The following is an 18,059-nucleotide window of genomic DNA, read 5'->3' on the forward strand; positions in this document are numbered from 1 at the left end:
GTGGTGGAATGTGTTGTTGTTGCTCATGTGTGGGAGAGAAAAGGGGGCCGGGCCACGTCTGCTGATCTCCACAAAGCCTCCGCCATGTTCACGCCAATGACATCATCACCGCTGCTGCAGTTCAGCAAGTACGTTCTTGGTTCTCGTGGAACATGCGCTTGAATCTTGTTTGACTTGATGAGCGTACCGAAAGAAGTTTTGCTTGTACCCCAATCTGAAAGTCAAGTTTGACTTTTGTTTAATGGATTTGTTGTCATTTGGGGACATTGATAGGTAACATTTCAAATTTCCAATGGTCACAAAATAACCAGATTCTAAAAATGTCCATAGATGTGCTTGTTAGTCTATATGTGCACTGCAAATGGAACTGTTGTCTTCAGCTGCCTGTCAGAGAGCTCTGCAGGAGCTGTTTGTGAAATATGGCCCTGGGGTGGTATATTTAACCCTGCACGGGCAACTCCCCTTTCCCTCCCTCCATATCCTCGATGACTCTTGACTTCCTGGACTGGGGGGGGGGGGCGGCACACAGGAGGAGGTGTGCATGCAGAGGCCTGGCCAGGGCCCGCATAACCTTTCCTCCAGATTCCCTAACTAAGTTGAAGCGGACTTCCCCACTTTAGCGCGCAAACAGCAGTCAGGAGCGAGCTGCCTGTCGCACGTTCACTCGACCACCCCCACCTCTGCACTGCGTGCACTCCCTCACCCCTTGCCGCTCCTCTGCAATGCCACACATTGCCCTCATTGCACCCTACAGTCATGCTTAGACTGTATAGGACCCAGACACGGAGACACAGGTCTGCAGTGGTTGCTAGGTGCACACACCTACTTCTACTGGATCGCGCGAGTTTTTCCCAGCTGACTTTGAGTGAGAGGCAAAGTACACCCTGGACTTGTTGCCAACCAATCGCAGGGCAAATAACAAACAACCATTCACACCGATGGACAATTTTAAGTCTTCAATGAGACAAGCATGGCTGTTTTTGGAACATGCCAGTAAGACAAGCACACAAGCACAGGAAAGACACCCACAAAGAAAATCTCAATGCAAAAACTGTGTTGTTATTTTTCTTTATTATAGAAACTTCAGCAGTTGATATTCCTGGCTGCATTCTTTTGCCTGAATAGGCCTTGTGACACATGCTCCTTTCATTTACACAGTGTGATATAACGTCATATGTAGGTCAATGCTAACTTTGTTTCTTGCATATGCGTTTTTGTATAACAAATGGCCGTATACGATCAGCGATGTGAAGTTTTAAGAAGGTTTGCATTATCTGTGTGAAGAAAGAATGTCGCTTTCGGTTATCAGTTGTTCTACAGACTGGAATGTGTGTGGGCTTTTTTTTTTTTTTTGTGCATCAAGATTGAGTCTTCACAGCATAGTAGGCACATCCCAAACATGCTCATGAATTGATACAACACATTACTTTAATGGAAGGGTTAGAAACTTGGGAGTTTGTTGGACCATATAGTAAAGCCTAGAGAGCATGATCGTGGCTTACATGCAATTCTAAAATACAAATAAAACCTTGCAATACCTCTAACAAAATCCTCAGAACACATAGGCTCATAATATATATGTATTAAATATATATTAATCCATCTATCCATCCATTTTCTTATTCATGCTTATCCTAGGGTTGCGGGTGTGCTGGAATCATTAACCCAGTGTCGATATGGGGCGTGTGTGTGTATAAAAACACTTCTACAAGCACGAAAATCATTTTTAAAAATTAAAGTTAAATCGTTTTTATCAATTCTCTATCAGCTGATGCACAAACACCGTAAAAACAAATAACAGGCGCGCGGTTCATTCGATGACAATGTTGCATTTAAAGACCATCGGAATAAGCAGTTTTCGACGTTCTCGCTGCGTTTACGTCATCAACTGTGTCGCGTTGCCTAAAATAGTCGCCTTTCTAAATCACCCCGTAAAATATTTGATCATTTGCACCGATATATTTTAAACTTTTTCCCGAGCCATGTGGAGAAAAGCTGACCTAGACATTTTTTTTAAACTTTTGTTCGTAGTGCAGAATCAGTATTTTTTTTTTTTTTTTACACAAGCATCTTTACTTCTACTCAAGTACACAGTGGGGGTTATTTTGCGACTTTTTCACTAGACGACATATGTCGATACACTCGCGTTTACAATTTGCTATCCTTTCGAATGCGCGACACTGCCAAACGTATGACGTCTGTAAATTCCTACAGCACGTGAAGGCAGCATACACTCGATCGACCTTTCGCCTAGTTTAACAGATAGCAGTTCACCGGGTTTACTCTGACACTGCTGACTCGGGAGGCCACGCCTACCAACGGCCACGCACCCCGTTTCCTCCAACCGCCCGCTGAGCACGCACTGTCCACGCGCACGCCGCCTTCCAATTGGCCGAGGCGCAGCACACACACGATTGCCATTGGCCGAGTGTTGCCACCCTCACGGTGTGCATTGCGAGTTTTGTTTTTCTTTTTTCTCTCCGCCCCCTGTTTTACTCACACAGCTGAGAGAAAAGAGGGAGCCAGTCCGAGAGTGGTGGAAAAAAAAAAAGAAGCAATCTCTGCCCTGCCTCAGAACAAGCAGCGGCACCGGGAAGCGCCGTCTCTTTGTTCACTTAACTGGGCTTTGACCACTAAGAAAAAGTAACATTTTGAACGTTTTGTTCACTCATGCCATCCCGGAAGTATATTGAAATGGACCCTCGCGGGGTAAGACACGTTATTTTTATTTTTTAATATATAGTTGCGTCTTAATTTTTGTTCTCTAACTTGTTGATAAGCCTTTGACTGTGATGACTTGTTTTACCGTTAACGTGACGCAAACTAAGGTCACTTTTGAAGAATGACAACATCCTTTCATCCCGATATCGCACTATACGTCATTTTTGGGGTACATTTCGTCATCAGTCTTTTAATATGTGCCAATGTCAGTTTGACATATAACTCTTTTTATTTTTTTCCATTAACGCGTCTTTGCATGTAAATCTAAGTTGCGTGCTTGTTTACTGTAAAAAGGCATAATTGGTATGAGCAATCCTCCAGAGGCAAACCAGCTTTATAGGGGATTTCACATGGCCCATCTGGCCAGCACGTCACTCTTTGGTCTATATTTGGCTATGGGAGGTGTCCTGGCTCTAAATGTGGGGCAGTGCATACTGGGCCAGGGTGTAGTCAGCAGCCCTCCGCCCTTTCACTTTATTTCCAAGTTGAGATGCAGGAAATAATGACTGAGCAGCCAATTCTTCCCATTTCCGTGCCGTGATGCAAACTCAACTTGTTTACGCCGGTCTTTCCTTCAGAACAAGTCCGTCGATCAGTGCGGGTCCTACGCAAAGCGGAGGAGGCACGACACCACCGAGCAGCCCGTCCCCAGTGGCAACAGCAGATGCTCTCCCAGTCTGGAGTACACAGACCTGGAAGCCGCTGAGGCGCTGGTGTGCATGAGCTCCTGGGGTCACTTTGTTGGCAGCAACAGGCCTAACCCTTGCAAGCCTCGACCCCTGACCCCGGCCTCGGACTCCTGCGACTCCATCCTGCCACCCGAGCTCCCGGAGCCCTCAAAAGACTTTGTGTCCCTTTCCTCTCTGGTAAGAATCCCACCACAGTCCGGAACTCACCGTTTATTGATCCGATCAGAAGATGGACTGATCGAGCCATTTTACAGTATTTAAACAACTTGTCTATTTAGTGTATAGTCAAATATTTACTTGATCATCTATCCAGTGGCAGAGAGAACTATGAAATGAGATGGCAGGATTTTCTTATCACATTCACTGCCATTGATGGCTATAAAAGTCAAAGGTACATTATTTTACCTGGGCTGGCAGTGAAGTAAGAAAAATGTGCTTTAGTGAACAAAAAATGCACCAAAAGTGGATCAATGTGTAAATTACCATCCTATGTCGACGGCATGGATAGGAAGATGGGTGCATTATTTGTAGTCATTCAAGCAATTTGAGATTTCCCACAGCACACCTGATAATCTCACACTGTTTATGCATGAAGGCTCATTAAAATCTTACCTCTGTCGAATAAAATATGACCACCTAAGACTTGTTAGTACCTTCCTCCTGATTTTTGTCTTTGGTCTCGTCACAGTGTATGACTCCGCCTCAGAGCCCCAGCTTTGCCGAAACCTCATCCTCCAGCGGCGGCGCGTCCTCGCAATGCACTGCCTCCTCCGTGGCCAAGAGCCCGCCCTCACTCGCCCCTCCCTGCAGGTCCATGGCGACGAGCGTAATCCGCCACACGGCGGACAGCTCCCCGTGCCAATACCACATTCCAGTGGCCCCCAATTTAGAGAAGGCGACAGCCCGCCAGCTGCAGCAGAGCATCACACCTCCAGCTCCTCTTCTTCCTCTTCCTGGCATACGCTCAACAACAGAGGCTGGTCCTCCCAGACCATCTTTGGACACTGTCTCCACTCCCGTTCCTATTAACAGTCAACAGCTAAACAGTCCCCCTGCTCAGGCGACCCTGACCCCGCCTCCAGTCACCAGCCCTCAAATCATCTGCCAGATGTTCCCCTTTAGCACCCAATCAGGTATAATATCAACCTTAATCCCTAGCACGGTCCAGACGTCGTCCGCCGGGGCCCGGACCGCCGCTGCGCCCATTCTGTCTCAGCCTGGCTCCGCCAATCCCGCCGCAGTGCAGCAGTCTCTCATCGTGGGCTCGGCGGTGCCTCAGGGTACGGTGATGCTGGTCCTCCCCCAGTCCTCGGTCTCCCAGGCCTCCCACGGACCTCAGACTGTCATGACGCTGGGCAACACCAAACTGCTCCCGCTGGCACCGGCTCCGGTCCACGTGCCCACGGGTCTCGGCGGTGGTGCGGCGGCCACAAAGATGGACTTTTCCCGCCGGAGGAACTATGTGTGCAACTTCCCTGGTTGCCGAAAGACGTACTTCAAGAGCTCGCACCTCAAGGCTCATCTTCGCACACACACGGGTGAGCATTTTTGAGCTCTTTGTTGTTAATGACTCACACAGATGCGGAATTCGGTGTGACTGCCTCAATGTCCCGTTTGTACCACAAAAATTGTGCGTTCTAATTTATGTTCTCGTGACTTTGCTGACCACCACCTTCTCGTTTTTTTAATTGTAGGTGAAAAGCCATTCAGCTGCAGCTGGGACGGCTGCGACAAAAGGTTCGCCCGCTCCGACGAGCTCTCCCGCCACCGGCGGACGCACACCGGCGAGAAGAAATTCGTGTGCCCCGTGTGCGATCGGCGTTTCATGCGCAGCGATCACCTCACCAAACACGCCCGGCGTCACATGACCACCAAGAAAATTCCCACCTGGCAGGCCGACGTTCGGAACCTGAACAAGATGGCCACTGGCAAAAACCCTCCTGCCAAACCCAGCCTGGCCACAATAAGCATGCTGGTACCTGCCGGCTCTCAGTAGGCAAGGAACATTTAACCAATGCAGGGAGCGGCCTGGCACATACGGCCGTCTTGACTCATAGGAAGAAAAGAAAACAAAACAAAGAAAAAAAAACATGCACTGGACCTTTACATCTCTACTGCTCATTTGTACATTTACACAAAAGGATTCTTTTTGTTAAATGGATGCACTCTTTGCCAAAGCCTTTGTACAATTTTGAATTTCATATTTTCCACCCTTCGGCAACATTTTTTTTAATTTGTTGTGACTCATATGTGAATGTTTTGTTGCGTGTCCTATTTGAGGAACGTGTTGAAATACATATACCAACAATGTAAATAAAATGTAATCGCCATTACTATGATACCTTTATGATTACCGCATACCTCTGTGTAACTTTCATATTATTTAATACATATTTGTAATTAAAAAGATGACTCATTTACTGTTCACACTTGTCTTTGTTGGTTGTTTTCTACTTTTCAGTCATAACTTTTCCAGTATCTACTCCAGGAAAAACAAGGTGTGGGCTCTCAGTTGAGTCAGCAATTCTCTGGTGCCGCCTTCCCACATCCTGCGTGTCACACTCTTCGCCCTCGCCGCCCTTTTTTGGTCTGGAGCGTGCACGCGCATCCTCCCAAATGTGCTGACGAATATGTGGGACAACTTCCTTTCTGGCCCACTGATCGGTTTATCGGTGCTATAAAAGCTCGGTTTTGTAAGACCACGCAGAGATGTCGTGTCTTGTTTATTCACTAGGCTGCCAAAGTGTTCAGTGAGTCAGGGCAGAGCAAAAATGTTGAGTGTGCTCTCGCTGTTCATTTTAGGTCACATTGTAAACAGATTTATACACACTTTCATTCAAGTATGATTTACAAAAGAGGGCAGCAATGTGAGCAGTGGTACACATGTGCCTCATAACCTTTAATGCTTATTATAATGAGCCATCCATTCATTTTTTATACACCTTATCGTCGTTACGATTACATACCAAATTAGACCATAATAATTGTCATTAGATTTTTTTATGTAACTTATATAAGGCAAGTTACAGCCAGTGCGTCAGTATGCCTCCCCCATGCTTCTTCCTGGTAGCGGTTTCACCTAGCAACAGGGCCTTTCTTCCTATCAGAGAGAGAGAAAAATGAACTCTTGGGGGCGCGACCAATCATATTGCTTGCCTGCACACTCGCCCCTTTGCCTTACTGACCGACTTAACACGCGGCTTGATTCGTCCCCTGGAACGCGGTCAATAGTGCCGTCTAGTGGCTAAATTAAAACATTACCCTAACTTATAAAATAAATGAATTCAGCAAAACAAGGAAAAATAACAAACATTTAAATAAAACACCGTAAATTATAATTTAAAACGTTCCATAAATTTATGTTGCGTCAAATGGTTTTGGATAAGAGGAAGTCATGTGACCTTCAATCGATTGGTTTGGCAAAATGTGCATACAATTTTTTAAATAGTATTAGTGCCACTCGGTGTAGATTACTTATAAGCACATAAAAAAAAAAACAATTCTTGCTCTCTTTTTAATTTATTTTTTCCCACGTGTCAACGGTGTATTCGTTTCTATGGTTACAGTACACGCATGACAAATTTGGTGAAGTGAATAGAACGAAGCTAGATTGTGTTAGCTCCTCCATAACGGCAAACATACTGAAATCAAACTGAAGACATACTTTGAATCCGGGAAAAATGCACGGTAAGTTCAAACAATTTAAAAGCTAACTTTTTGCATTGTTCGTCACGAGTGTAACTGCCTTTAGTTGAGTTAATGCTTAATCAAAGCCTATATCAACATCATATTTGTTTACTGGTGCTATTAACTATGCCAAACTGCAGGAAATCATTTTTTTAATCATAATAAAATCGTTTTTTTGGGCATAGGGAACAAATGCTACCTAACATGTTCATTTTTGGGGGTTCTCATTGCAGGTGATCCAAAGGCAAAACCTTCACTGTTGTCCTAATATAATATCTTTAAATTAATTTCCCTGGGTTCTCTGTGATTACTCTACCTCATCATGGATATTGGAGAAAAGCTAAAAGAGCTCAACATGACAGGAGATGAAATAAAAAGATTGACAAAGGCGTTTAAAGATGAAAAATTCAGGGAAATGCTGAATGATTACGCCCAAGAGATAGCAGATCCGGAGAATAGGAGGATCTACGAGGAGGAGATTGCTATACTGGAGAAGGAAAGGGGTAACACCATTGAGTTCATCCACCCGAAACCATTCAGGGCTTTGAGGACCAGTGTGAACTGCAAGCAGAAGTGCTACATCAACATCTGCGCTAATGACAAAGTTGGGAAGCCTGAGTGTAAGTGGGGTGTTTCAGAAGATGGTCGCAGAGGGCAATGCTGGTCACTCCCTCACAATCTCCACCCAGGAAGGCAAGACACAGATCCAAAGGGGAACAAAGTTATGATCTATGATGTCATTTTCCACCCTGACACGCTCCACATAGCAAATAAAAGAGCAGAATTCATGCAAATGGTAATCAGCACGGCCATTCAGGGAATCCAAGATGCCTTTAAGGTGACGTTGGATAAAAACAATGTGAGGGAGATGAACACAAAGTACAAAGGTACGCCTCAGCCTTGTGTTATCCGTAAAGCCATTCCTGGATATATAGCTAAGCCTCCTGAAGACCACCCGCTTGCCTTCCCATACCCAGATGAAAAAAAATCAAAAACCATCCCTGATCCCAAACCGCAGAGCTTTAAAATTCAGGATGAGAAAAGCAAAGCACCCACTGAGCCAAGCTACACCGTCAAATATCGATCATTTATCGACCTGCAGGACTTCAGATGTTCCAGGGACTCTGGAAAGAGCCCCAGGCCCAAAGAAATTATCATCACTATCGACGTACCACTCCTGAAGTCAGTCTCGAATGCCAACCTTGAAGTGAAGCAGAAAAGTCTGCTGCTGGAGTCTGAGACGCCCGCCTACCGGCTGGAGCTGCCTCTTTCCTACCCAGTGGATGAAGATAGAGGACAAGCCAAGTTCAGCAAGCAGAGAGGACAACTGACTGTCACACTGCCCGTCCTTCCCTCCAATGACGTGATGGAATTCTGCTGGAGTAATAATGTCTCGGAAGGTGACACGGAAGAACAGAAAATGGAAGGTGAAGAAAGTCAACTAATTGAAGGGGAGGTGATAAAAGGTCAGAACGGAGGTCAGACTGTGATTGGTGAAGAAGACACAGGTGTGGAGGAGCAGTTGAAAGACAAGGGAACAGATGAGGAACTTGTGGAGGAGGAAAAAGAACTTGAAGAAAATAGAGACCAGAATGTACTTCACATTAAAGAGGGTCTCGTCTACCACATTGAAAATAAAAATGAAGATCCAGTGAAGGAAGAAGATGTATCACAGATAATTGATTCCAATCAGGGGAACCCAGCAAGTGTTGATCTCCAGATCCCCACACAACCTTCTAAAAATCCAAGCGCCCAAGTGAAGGATGATGACTCTATGCAAGAAACTGCAGAAGAGCAAATGAAGAAAGACCAGGATTATCATGAAGGTGAGGAATCTAAAATAGGCGAGCTCCATGAAGTCGATATTAGTGAGGAGGAGCAGCTCACAGAGAAGAGAACATGCGGAGAGCTTGAGGAAGAAGAGGAACAAGTAGTTGAAAAAAAGACCATAGAGGAGGAAGAAGAAAGTGGAAAACAGGATGCCCTTCAAAGTCAGGTCAACCTCAATGAAAAAGAAAGTCATGCCTCTGTGTGGGAAGAGGAGCCGTTGACAGGGAAACGAAGAGATGAGGACACACAAGAAAATGAAGAACAGGATGTACTGTGTATTCAAGAAAGTCAGACCAACCTCGGTGAAAATAAAAATGAGGCTCAAGTGAGGGAAGATGATGCACCACAGAGAATGCACTCTCAATTAAACCCGGCAAGTCAAGATGCATGTTTAGACTCAAGCAGCCAAGTGGAGAACATTCAAGTGGAAGAAGCTGCGGAAACCAAAGAGAAGGATGTTACGGTGAGTCCTCACTCATAACCTGCTTGTCATTCCTTATATAAAACTAAAACTCAACTTCATTTAGACAATCACAGCTGCATAAAGAGGAGTACAAAAAATAAAAATCAGACAAAAAAGTTAAAACAAATGACTAACATTAAAAAAAAAGATTCATTAGACAAATTATATTGCAGATAATTATGTATCGTTTAGAATACAACGTTTTGTAAGTATGACTCAGAGTAGGTTTTATAGATCCAGTAATCTCTGGGTGTAACCAATTAATCACTGGATGTACTTTCCACAAAAAAAAAAAACACCTCCAAACAATCACGGGTGGTGTCACAAAGTAGCTGCAATTAAATTTGACATTTGATGACATGTCTATATAACATCACAACTAAAGTAGAACACAATCCATTCTGTAATCCTGCTTGTCTTCCAAGTTGTTCCAATAAAAAAAATAAAAAGTATAAAATATATAATACAAGCAAAAGTTTAATTTTTACTAAATTAAATTAAAGACGTCAGGCAGATAAAATACAAAGATAAGTCGTTTACAGACCAATACTGCCATCTAGTGGCAATTTATATGGATGCAATGACCCAGTCAAAAATATATATTTAGATCATTTATTGTCAGTGTGTTACTGCTTCCCTCTAAACATACGTAAAATAATGTTTTTTTTAATCAAATAAAATTCATTTAATATTTCTATTTTATATATTGTAAAATATTCACAGAGAAAATAAAATATTTTATTTCTACCAGATGGAACTAGAGACACTACAGGAGGCATCTGCTGAAGCCACGCCCACAGAAATAATCTTTAAAAACACCACAAAAACAAGTGAGACACTAGAAGAACCTTCTTACATAGGAGCAGGCGACAAACTAACCCAGATAACTGAGGAAAGCAGCCCAACCTCCACGAAGGATGAGGCGAGGATGAAGGAAGAGGAGGCAGAGAACTTGCCAGAAAAGGAGATAATCCGAAAACCAGAACCAGAGAAGAATTTGCCGCCTGTCTCACTCAGAGAAATCGACCAAGACGGACACGAGATAGTGTTTAGCGATCACGCCACATCAGCAGGATTTACCTTTCAGAACTCCCTCTTGTATGAACTTGACTAAAGAATTATTAGATTGTCATTTTTCTTTTTAAATCACAAAATCTGGCATCCGAACAGGAGTCCATCCATCCATCCATTTTCTGAACCGCTTAGTCCCCACGGGGGTCGCGGGCGTGCTGGAGCCTATCCCAGCCGTCATCGGGCAGTAGGCGGGGGACACCCTGAACTGGTTGCCAGCCAATCGCAAGGCCGAACAGCAGTTTGTAGAATTATTCTATCAACTGTGTCAGTTTTACAGAAATCTTCAATTGAGTGACAAATGGCTTGAAGCAAATTAAATACTAATTTAAAAATTGTCAGAATTATTTACAATTATATACAATTATTAATTATACTATTAATTATATACAATCATTTTCAAAATCAAAAAATTTAATTTGAAGTGCCACAATGAACTTCTTGAAACAAATACTTTAATTGAAATTTTCAACATATAGAAAAATAGTAGGTCACGAGCACAACACAAAACTCTTTATTTAGCCTTCTGGTAGAGAGAAAGAGAGAGAGGCAATGAGGTCACAGCACATCTTAATTGCATTATGCAAATAGGTCAGTAGAAGGATGCAGGACAATTCAGCTGGAGTAGAAATGCTTGCCTCCTCTTTTTGCCACTTCTTATTTCTAGAAATAAAATACTGAGTTCAAAAAGTGTCACGTCCTCGTCATCCTCATCTGATTCCCCTCTGGATAGAATTGTCCAAGAACTCGGAGTAGCAAGTAAGGGAGCAAAAGTACTGCTGCACGGGAGCGTCCGTCCCTCCCATATCGTCCACGAGAACAACCGTGTGAGAAACTTGGTGCAGGTTCATGCTCACGCACGTCTTGATGTAAAAGCTGACGCAGAAGCGGCCGCAGTCGCAAAGCTTGGCCAATTCCAGGTCTCGGCACAAGTGAGTGGGGATGAGGTCAGGTCCGTATGGGATTCTGATGGAAGAAAATGAAAGTTCATTAGATGATGAGGTGGCACCAGTTATACAAAATTGTTAATCGATTGATTATATGTGTAATGCAGGATTTTGAAACACCTGAGGTTAGCTACAGCCCTGGAAGCTAGCTCTTGAAGAGGAACCGGGAACGCCAGCCGCATGGTGTCATCCAGAGGGTTGGGCTGGACGAACGGGTTTCCGAATAAGTCCAAGTTCTCCAGTTTCAGCTTGCGGAAGTTGCCGGGCAGCGCGGCTAGCTGGTTGTGGGCCGCCGACAGGAACCTCAATTTAGCGAGACGTCCCAAGTGGAAGGGCAGAGAGATGAGCTTATTTTCATCCAGCTTGAGGTTCACCAGCTCACGGAGTTGGCAGAACTGAGCGGGAAGCGATTGTAGCCGGTTCTGACTGAGGTCCAGGAGCTGGAGGGTCTGCTGTAATGTGGACAGACAGAGGGCCTCGCTAAAAGTTTCTAGGTGGTTACTGTGGAGGATCAGCTCGGACAGGCAGCCCAGATCGCCGATGGTGGCCGGGAGCTTCTTGATGTGGTTGTTGCTGAGATCCAGCTTGCGAAGAGCTACACAAAAAAAAATGTGTGAGGCATCCATGTGTACTGATCATGTTCTTTGAGCATCACATACCTTTCAGTGACAGCATGCGCGTATCGATGCGTGACAGCTTGCAGTAGGAGACCTGAAGCTGCTCCAGGGAGTACGGGAAGTTGCAGGTGAGCGGGTAGTCCTTCTTGGAGACGATGGTCATCTTCTTCTTAGGCTGCTCCACATCCCTGGCGCGGACGGGCGTGAGAGTGGAGAGCGGCAGGCTGCTGGCTTCGCTCCCCCTGTCCGCCAAGCGGGCGGCCGAGAGGAAGTTCTTCAAGCTGTTTGCGTCGGCCTGAGTGTCAAGTGACATCATCAGCGTGTTGATATGGTGGATGCCAGACATGATTTTGCGGACTTTTCCAAAATGGGTAGTACTCGAGCCGTCGTCTAAAGCCACTGTCGGGCATTTGCAAAGTGAATGTTATTGTCAGTCGTGTTCAAAATGTAGGTGAAAGGTCACAGCTGCCTGACAGCATTCAGGCATAGCAGCCACTGGAAGCAATGAGGCTGCCAGGGTGTCTGGCCACGGTCGTCAAAACAAACGCTTTTTTGTACGGGTAACAAACGGGCAACTGAATGCCTCTCGATGCCTTTTGATAAATCAATGACACGCCTACCTTGCTCAGAGAGATGTCGACAGCAGGTTCCTTTAATCTCACCGTGGCCTTGCCCTCCTCTACAAACCATGTGAAGAACTTCTCAATGTTGTCTTTGAGCTGCAAGACAAAATTGGATCAACGAGTGGAAAATTCCATGTCACAAGATGACACAACGTTGGTCACACTCTTCATAAGCTTAAACAGGAACGTGTGCGTGCGTCACTTTTGCAGTGTCACAATATTTAAAAAATGGTATATGAGATTGGGACAAAATTTCAAGGGTGTCAAATGAGACAGGTGAATTTCTTTCTGGTTCTAGCTATATTAATAAACAAAAAATAATAAGATGAAGCGAGACAAGTGAATTGTGTCTCTTATTACTCTCCACAAAAAAAAAAAAAAAAAATTACAGAGCAAGCAACAAGCTACTCTATTGTATTTTTACCACCGACGTATAGTGACAGGCAAAATAATTAAATCCTCTTCCGCTAGATGGCGTACGAGAATTAATTAGCCATAACACATCAAGTAAATCGTGTCAGCTTTGTCAGACCTTATACTTGGATCCTGTTCTGTCCTTGGCCGTGCAGATCATCAAATAGACATTCCCGCGTTGACTGGTCTTGTCCAAGTGTTTCCCGATGGACAGCACCGCCCTTACCCCCTTGCCGCGACTTTTCATACCGAAGGTGGGAAGCATACGGTTGACAACTTCCACATCGCACTGCAACTTCATCCTGATCGGCTATCGGGGATTAAAGTTTCACAGCCAGCTCCGCGCTAACAAGGGCCAGGGCGATGCATACCTCCAGGGGGGGAAACTTCGATGAAAACAACCCGCCGATGCTACGCACGGATTGGGTGTCGGAGCTCAGAGAGAATCGGTGAAAAAGTCACGATTGCACGATCGGATGGTAGTGCAGAAATCCTGGCGATACTCTACTGTTTGTTTAGTACAGAGTAGTAGATGATGACAAGGAGTCGATTAGCTCACTGTTAGCGTGAGCGCGCGCGTCGGAAATGACGTCAGAGTACTTTCAAAATAAAACATTGTGTTGTTGGGAATAACACAAGGTCTTCCAAAATAATGCACAGTGTGAAGTAATGCGATATTTTGAAAGAGCGGATGAAAGATAATAGCCAGAAATATAAAATAGTTGGGAAATTGAGGAAGGTATTCAGCAATATTTAAAGACTTTTTTTAATGGTTGAACTGGACAAATCAAATTAGGCTACATGATGGGTTGTCACTTGTTTTTCTTGAAAACAAATTATAAAATAATAATAATGATAATCCGGGTCCGGATTTAAAAATTGTGTTTGCCTCAATTAACCTCCAAGTTTGGAATGATTCATTTATTGAAAGCAGTTTTCTCTAGTTCTGTATGTACATAAATCAAGTCTCTTCTTTACAGGGATGTCTCCACGCAAGATGAGTCCCTTCGAATGTAACAATGCTGGGGCCCTCCTCTGCCGTCGTCGCTCCCGCACCCGTCAGGTCCGTGCACGATCAGCACAGGAAAGAACCTGGCATCGCTGTAATTGGGCGGACTATCGCTGAGGGCCAGCTGGCTGGAGTCCGAGCGGCTCTGCTCATCCATGCAGCAGGGGTCCGTCATGTTGCTGCTGCGGCTCCTCCATAGCGCCACCGTGCGACGTGACCCGTACATGCGACACAACGAGAAGCGGGAAGTGGCTGAAGACAAACGGGATCGAAAGCGTGCTCCTTGGTAGGAGAAGAGAGAAGAGCAGCTGGAGCTGGTGACGGTCCTCCTTCTGGTTCTCCCGCGCCTGCCTTCCCGCCCCGTCTGACCCTGGAGGGCTCCATAGCTCTGGGTGGTGGGGCTGGTGTCCAGGAGGTAGCAGTTGGAGGATGCGGTGCAGTCGGAATTGGAGCTCATGTTGATCAGCATGGCCTCGGAGTAGCTGGGGATCACCTGGCGGTTGCAGCGGATGTGCCACTCCAACTCGGTGCTGTCCAGCGTATCAACTCTGGGAATGACGCAACTGACATTCCGATCTTCATCCAGAGGTGAGTCGCTGCTGCACATGTAGTCTACCCCAAACAGTTTCTCAATGCGGTAATGCACGTATGCCGTGCGATACTCTATCAGCACCCTCAGGGGCCAGGAGAGCATGAAGAAAGCAGCCAACCAGAAGGCCACCTGGGAATTGTACCAGGGCATTTTATCCGGGTGTACATAGGCGATCAAGTTATCCCTGAAGTCCACATTCTTCAGCTGCATCCCCTCCCTGGCCTCCATGTAATCATCCAAACCTTCCACTTCCGAGAAGAACCTGGCCCGCTGGTTGAGGTAATCATTTTCAGGGCCGACTTCGGTGAAGCTGAAACATTTAGTGAACTGCAGGCGAGTCGCCGGATGTTCATCCAACCCTCTGAGGTCACGCGACACGTCTTTCATCCCGCAACGGCCGTAATCGAATTCGCTCTCAGCCACGTGAGTATTGACCCTCTCGTTGTACACTTGCGTGGTGGTGTAGGCGTCTCCGTTACGGTAACGGGTGACTTGGCGTGTCCGGCGTACAAAATGATAACTGATGGCCTTCCACCAGATGCACGGCTGAGCTTGCCGCATACGCGCCACACGTTCGTACACGCTGTCCACGTCGGCTTTACACTGCCGCTCGCTGCGGACTCGGCAATGCCAACACTCCACCATGTACAACACGTAGAGCATGAAGAGGAAGGCTAATGGGATGTAGACGTAGCCGTCTGAGCAAGGGCTATCGTGGTAGATCATGGAGAGACCTCCAGGATGGGATCCCCTTTGTAGGGATGTGGCGAAGGAAGCCGTGAAAGTGGAAGCCAGGGCTGAATTGAAGCTGATCTTGGTGACTCGGCTAACTTGACACCAGCTGACTGCACCCAGGCAGCTGTACATGAGCAAGGAGAGCAGCAGGCAGCGCCAATGAGTTTGCCGGCACACGCAGGCACCCAAAGACTGCTTGACTGGACGCTGCTGTGGAGAGAAGTTCAGAAGCACGGTGAGAAATGGGTCACTTAAGGCAATGAGGCTCCTAAAACATGCCAGTGATATCAGGAGTTGTAGCCACCATGCTAATGAATGCGCTGTAAATTGTGAAGCTTTGCCATAGCTAAGCACAAAGTAAATTAAATGGAAGAAAGCTTAAGGGGGATTCAATTAAAGCACGTCGTGTGAGAACTTCAATGCAGCTGAAGGACAAAATAGCTTATTAAGATGTTGTCATCTCAATTTATATAATGGCACTACATGGACTTACAATTTCATTTTTTCATTCCAGTGAATCAGGGAAAACACTGAGTCATTATTTACTCCAGGGCGGACGAGAAAGAAAAAGTGCACACATTTGCAATACTAACTAGAAGTCAAAACTTTGCAATCAGCAAGGACAATTGCCTAAAGCTAAGACACTAATATAGTTAATGTATTCCAATCAATTCCATTGAGTAACTACTGGATCGTTTGGACGTCCACAAATTAGAAAAGACAATGTTCCCATCGTGTTAGTCACTCGGTAGTTCTCTTCGGGAGATCTTGTTTTGTCATCTTGCATTTAATGGAGTGAAAAGATTCTTTGCTGACAACAAGTCATCCATTACTGCACAGGCGCAGGCGAAGATGTCATTGTGCTGCTTCAACCGGACTTGATTTATGGCGGAGAAAAAGACAAGGATTCAATTGTCATGATGAACCTCAAGGAGGACAGACTTATTGGCAGCAGTAACAATCCTCGGTAGCACTCAATGATTTGAAGTTTGGTGCTTATTCCTCATTACTACATCCATGAATGATTTTTTATATAAGTACAGCGTGACAGAAATATATTATAATTCAAAAACACCCTCCATCCAAATGGAAGAAGCACACTGAGGTATGTTAAATTAATTAATCTTGCAAATAATTCTGCTTTTAGATGATATTAGCTTGTTTGATGGCCTGGTTTACATGTGCTAGCTAACATTGCTAATTAGCAAATACAGAATATTTTTAAAAAAATGAAATCATAATATTTACTTGTTCATTTTATCGGAATGCTGCTCTTAGAGAGGTTTAAAAATGAATGTGAAGTATCTTTTCACGGCTGACTGATAATAATAATTGGAATTTGAATACGATTTACTGTGTGGATTCAGTGGGGAATTTGCCTTGGGAATAGTACAGGGATTAATAAATAAAGGGTTAAATGATTAAATACTAAGAGGCAATCATCATAGAGAATAATGCAAACATTAAACAGAATTAAATCTAAGGGGAAATAAACTTTCAGTCCGTTGTATTGTGCAAAAATAGTTTTGGGTTAATAATTTAAACATATTCTACATCATTGTCTTCAACTCACTTCAGGACACAATGAATTATACTGGAAACGGAATTAATTATTAATTATTGCCTTAAATTATACATGACCGACAATGCTGAGGATGATAACATGAAGATTTAATTTTGCAGTAACTCCCAAGATGCCGTCATTTGAGGATTTATGATCATACTTGCCTTTTAGATAATAAACACCTCATATTAAATATTCAGCTTTTGCAGATGTAGCAATTTTCTGTTTTGATGTGCTAATTGGACTACAGCTAAACTGTAATTTCTTCATATTATGATTAAATCAGATCACCAAAATATTGGAAACAGCTCGACGGAATGGGACGCAGTCCAAACCACCACAACACAGCAATAAGTAGTTTCAATCATTGCAAAATTGATCATCTCTTAGGCTTAATTGGATCTCATGAGATGATCCTGGTGGTAAACCTATGAGTGCATACCACTTACCTCACCCACATCACTCTCAACTGGAGAGTCCGCCTCCTGCGCTTCTTCCTCGGCATGATTAAGAGCGCTGGCCTCGGTATCTTCTGTTGAGTCCAGATCGGAGGAGAGCATCCTGCACTTCTTGCATGTCAGGCGGCAAGTGCACGATCAGTCCGTTTTGTCGGTATGTGCAGTAGCATCCGCGTCTGCTCGCGTCTTCTTCGGACCCACTTTACTCTTGGTGGTGGTGGTGCCGGTGGGCTGCAGCTGCACTGTGAGGCGGGGATCCCGTGGTGGTCCCGACCGAGGGGGGCGGGGTTGAGGGATTTCACCACAGCAGAGACAGCAAAGGTTGACCATGATGCAGTCAGCGATAACGATGATCGTGGTGTTGCGTCCCGATTTAACCCGACGTCCTCAGTTCCACCAATCCCACGGCTGCACAAGAGAGGAAGTCGTGACAAAAATGGTTCTTCTGGGGAATGTGATATTTTTCTAGCGCAAGAAAACGTCGTCCTGTATGGCCGTGCATTAATTTGGAGCTTTTATTTTGAAATTGTTACAATAAAGCTGTAAAAATGTTTGATTGTAATAATGAGATTAAACACATAAAAAAACATGAGAAAATAGTTTTTATACTTTCAAGCGGAGGCTGTCCTTGTGATTACC

At 44.8% G+C, this 18,059-nt stretch overlaps 4 protein-coding genes across 4 annotated transcripts; 2 read left to right on the top strand and 2 right to left on the bottom strand.

The window, feature by feature from the left end:
- Positions 1 to 2,485: 2,485 nt before the first annotated feature.
- Positions 2,486 to 5,835, top strand: klf11b (Kruppel like factor 11b). The gene is made up of 4 exons (XM_049739398.2): positions 2,486 to 2,709; positions 3,300 to 3,587; positions 4,099 to 4,948; positions 5,105 to 5,835. The coding sequence occupies exons 1-4, from the start codon at positions 2,671 to 2,673 to the stop codon at positions 5,404 to 5,406; spliced, it is 1,479 nt and encodes a 492-aa protein (XP_049595355.1). The 5' UTR covers positions 2,486 to 2,670; the 3' UTR covers positions 5,407 to 5,835.
- A 1,011-nt stretch (positions 5,836 to 6,846) lies between these two features.
- Positions 6,847 to 10,565, top strand: dnaaf2 (dynein axonemal assembly factor 2). Its single transcript, XM_049739396.2, has 3 exons — positions 6,847 to 7,097; positions 7,331 to 9,390; positions 10,142 to 10,565. The coding sequence occupies exons 2-3, from the start codon at positions 7,420 to 7,422 to the stop codon at positions 10,502 to 10,504; spliced, it is 2,334 nt and encodes a 777-aa protein (XP_049595353.1). The 5' UTR covers positions 6,847 to 7,097; positions 7,331 to 7,419; the 3' UTR covers positions 10,505 to 10,565.
- Positions 10,566 to 10,899: 334 nt separating this feature from the next.
- lrr1 (leucine rich repeat protein 1) lies at positions 10,900 to 13,640 on the bottom strand. Its single transcript, XM_049739399.1, has 5 exons — positions 13,181 to 13,640; positions 12,646 to 12,744; positions 12,068 to 12,320; positions 11,529 to 12,003; positions 10,900 to 11,427 (listed from the first exon to the last, which is right to left on the bottom strand). Exons 1-5 carry the CDS (start codon positions 13,361 to 13,363, stop codon positions 11,172 to 11,174), a joined length of 1,266 nt encoding a protein of 421 aa, XP_049595356.1. The 5' UTR covers positions 13,364 to 13,640; the 3' UTR covers positions 10,900 to 11,171.
- Positions 13,641 to 13,810: 170 nt separating this feature from the next.
- Positions 13,811 to 17,935, bottom strand: si:dkey-13p1.4 (transmembrane protein 151B). Its single transcript, XM_049739397.1, has 2 exons — positions 17,412 to 17,935; positions 13,811 to 15,608 (listed from the first exon to the last, which is right to left on the bottom strand). The coding sequence occupies exons 1-2, from the start codon at positions 17,520 to 17,522 to the stop codon at positions 14,037 to 14,039; spliced, it is 1,683 nt and encodes a 560-aa protein (XP_049595354.1). The 5' UTR covers positions 17,523 to 17,935; the 3' UTR covers positions 13,811 to 14,036.
- Positions 17,936 to 18,059: the final 124 nt, after the last annotated feature.

This window comes from Syngnathus scovelli, chromosome 14 (genome assembly GCF_024217435.2).
Source record: "Syngnathus scovelli strain Florida chromosome 14, RoL_Ssco_1.2, whole genome shotgun sequence".
In the NCBI taxonomy this organism is placed as follows: domain Eukaryota; kingdom Metazoa; phylum Chordata; class Actinopteri; order Syngnathiformes; family Syngnathidae; genus Syngnathus; species Syngnathus scovelli.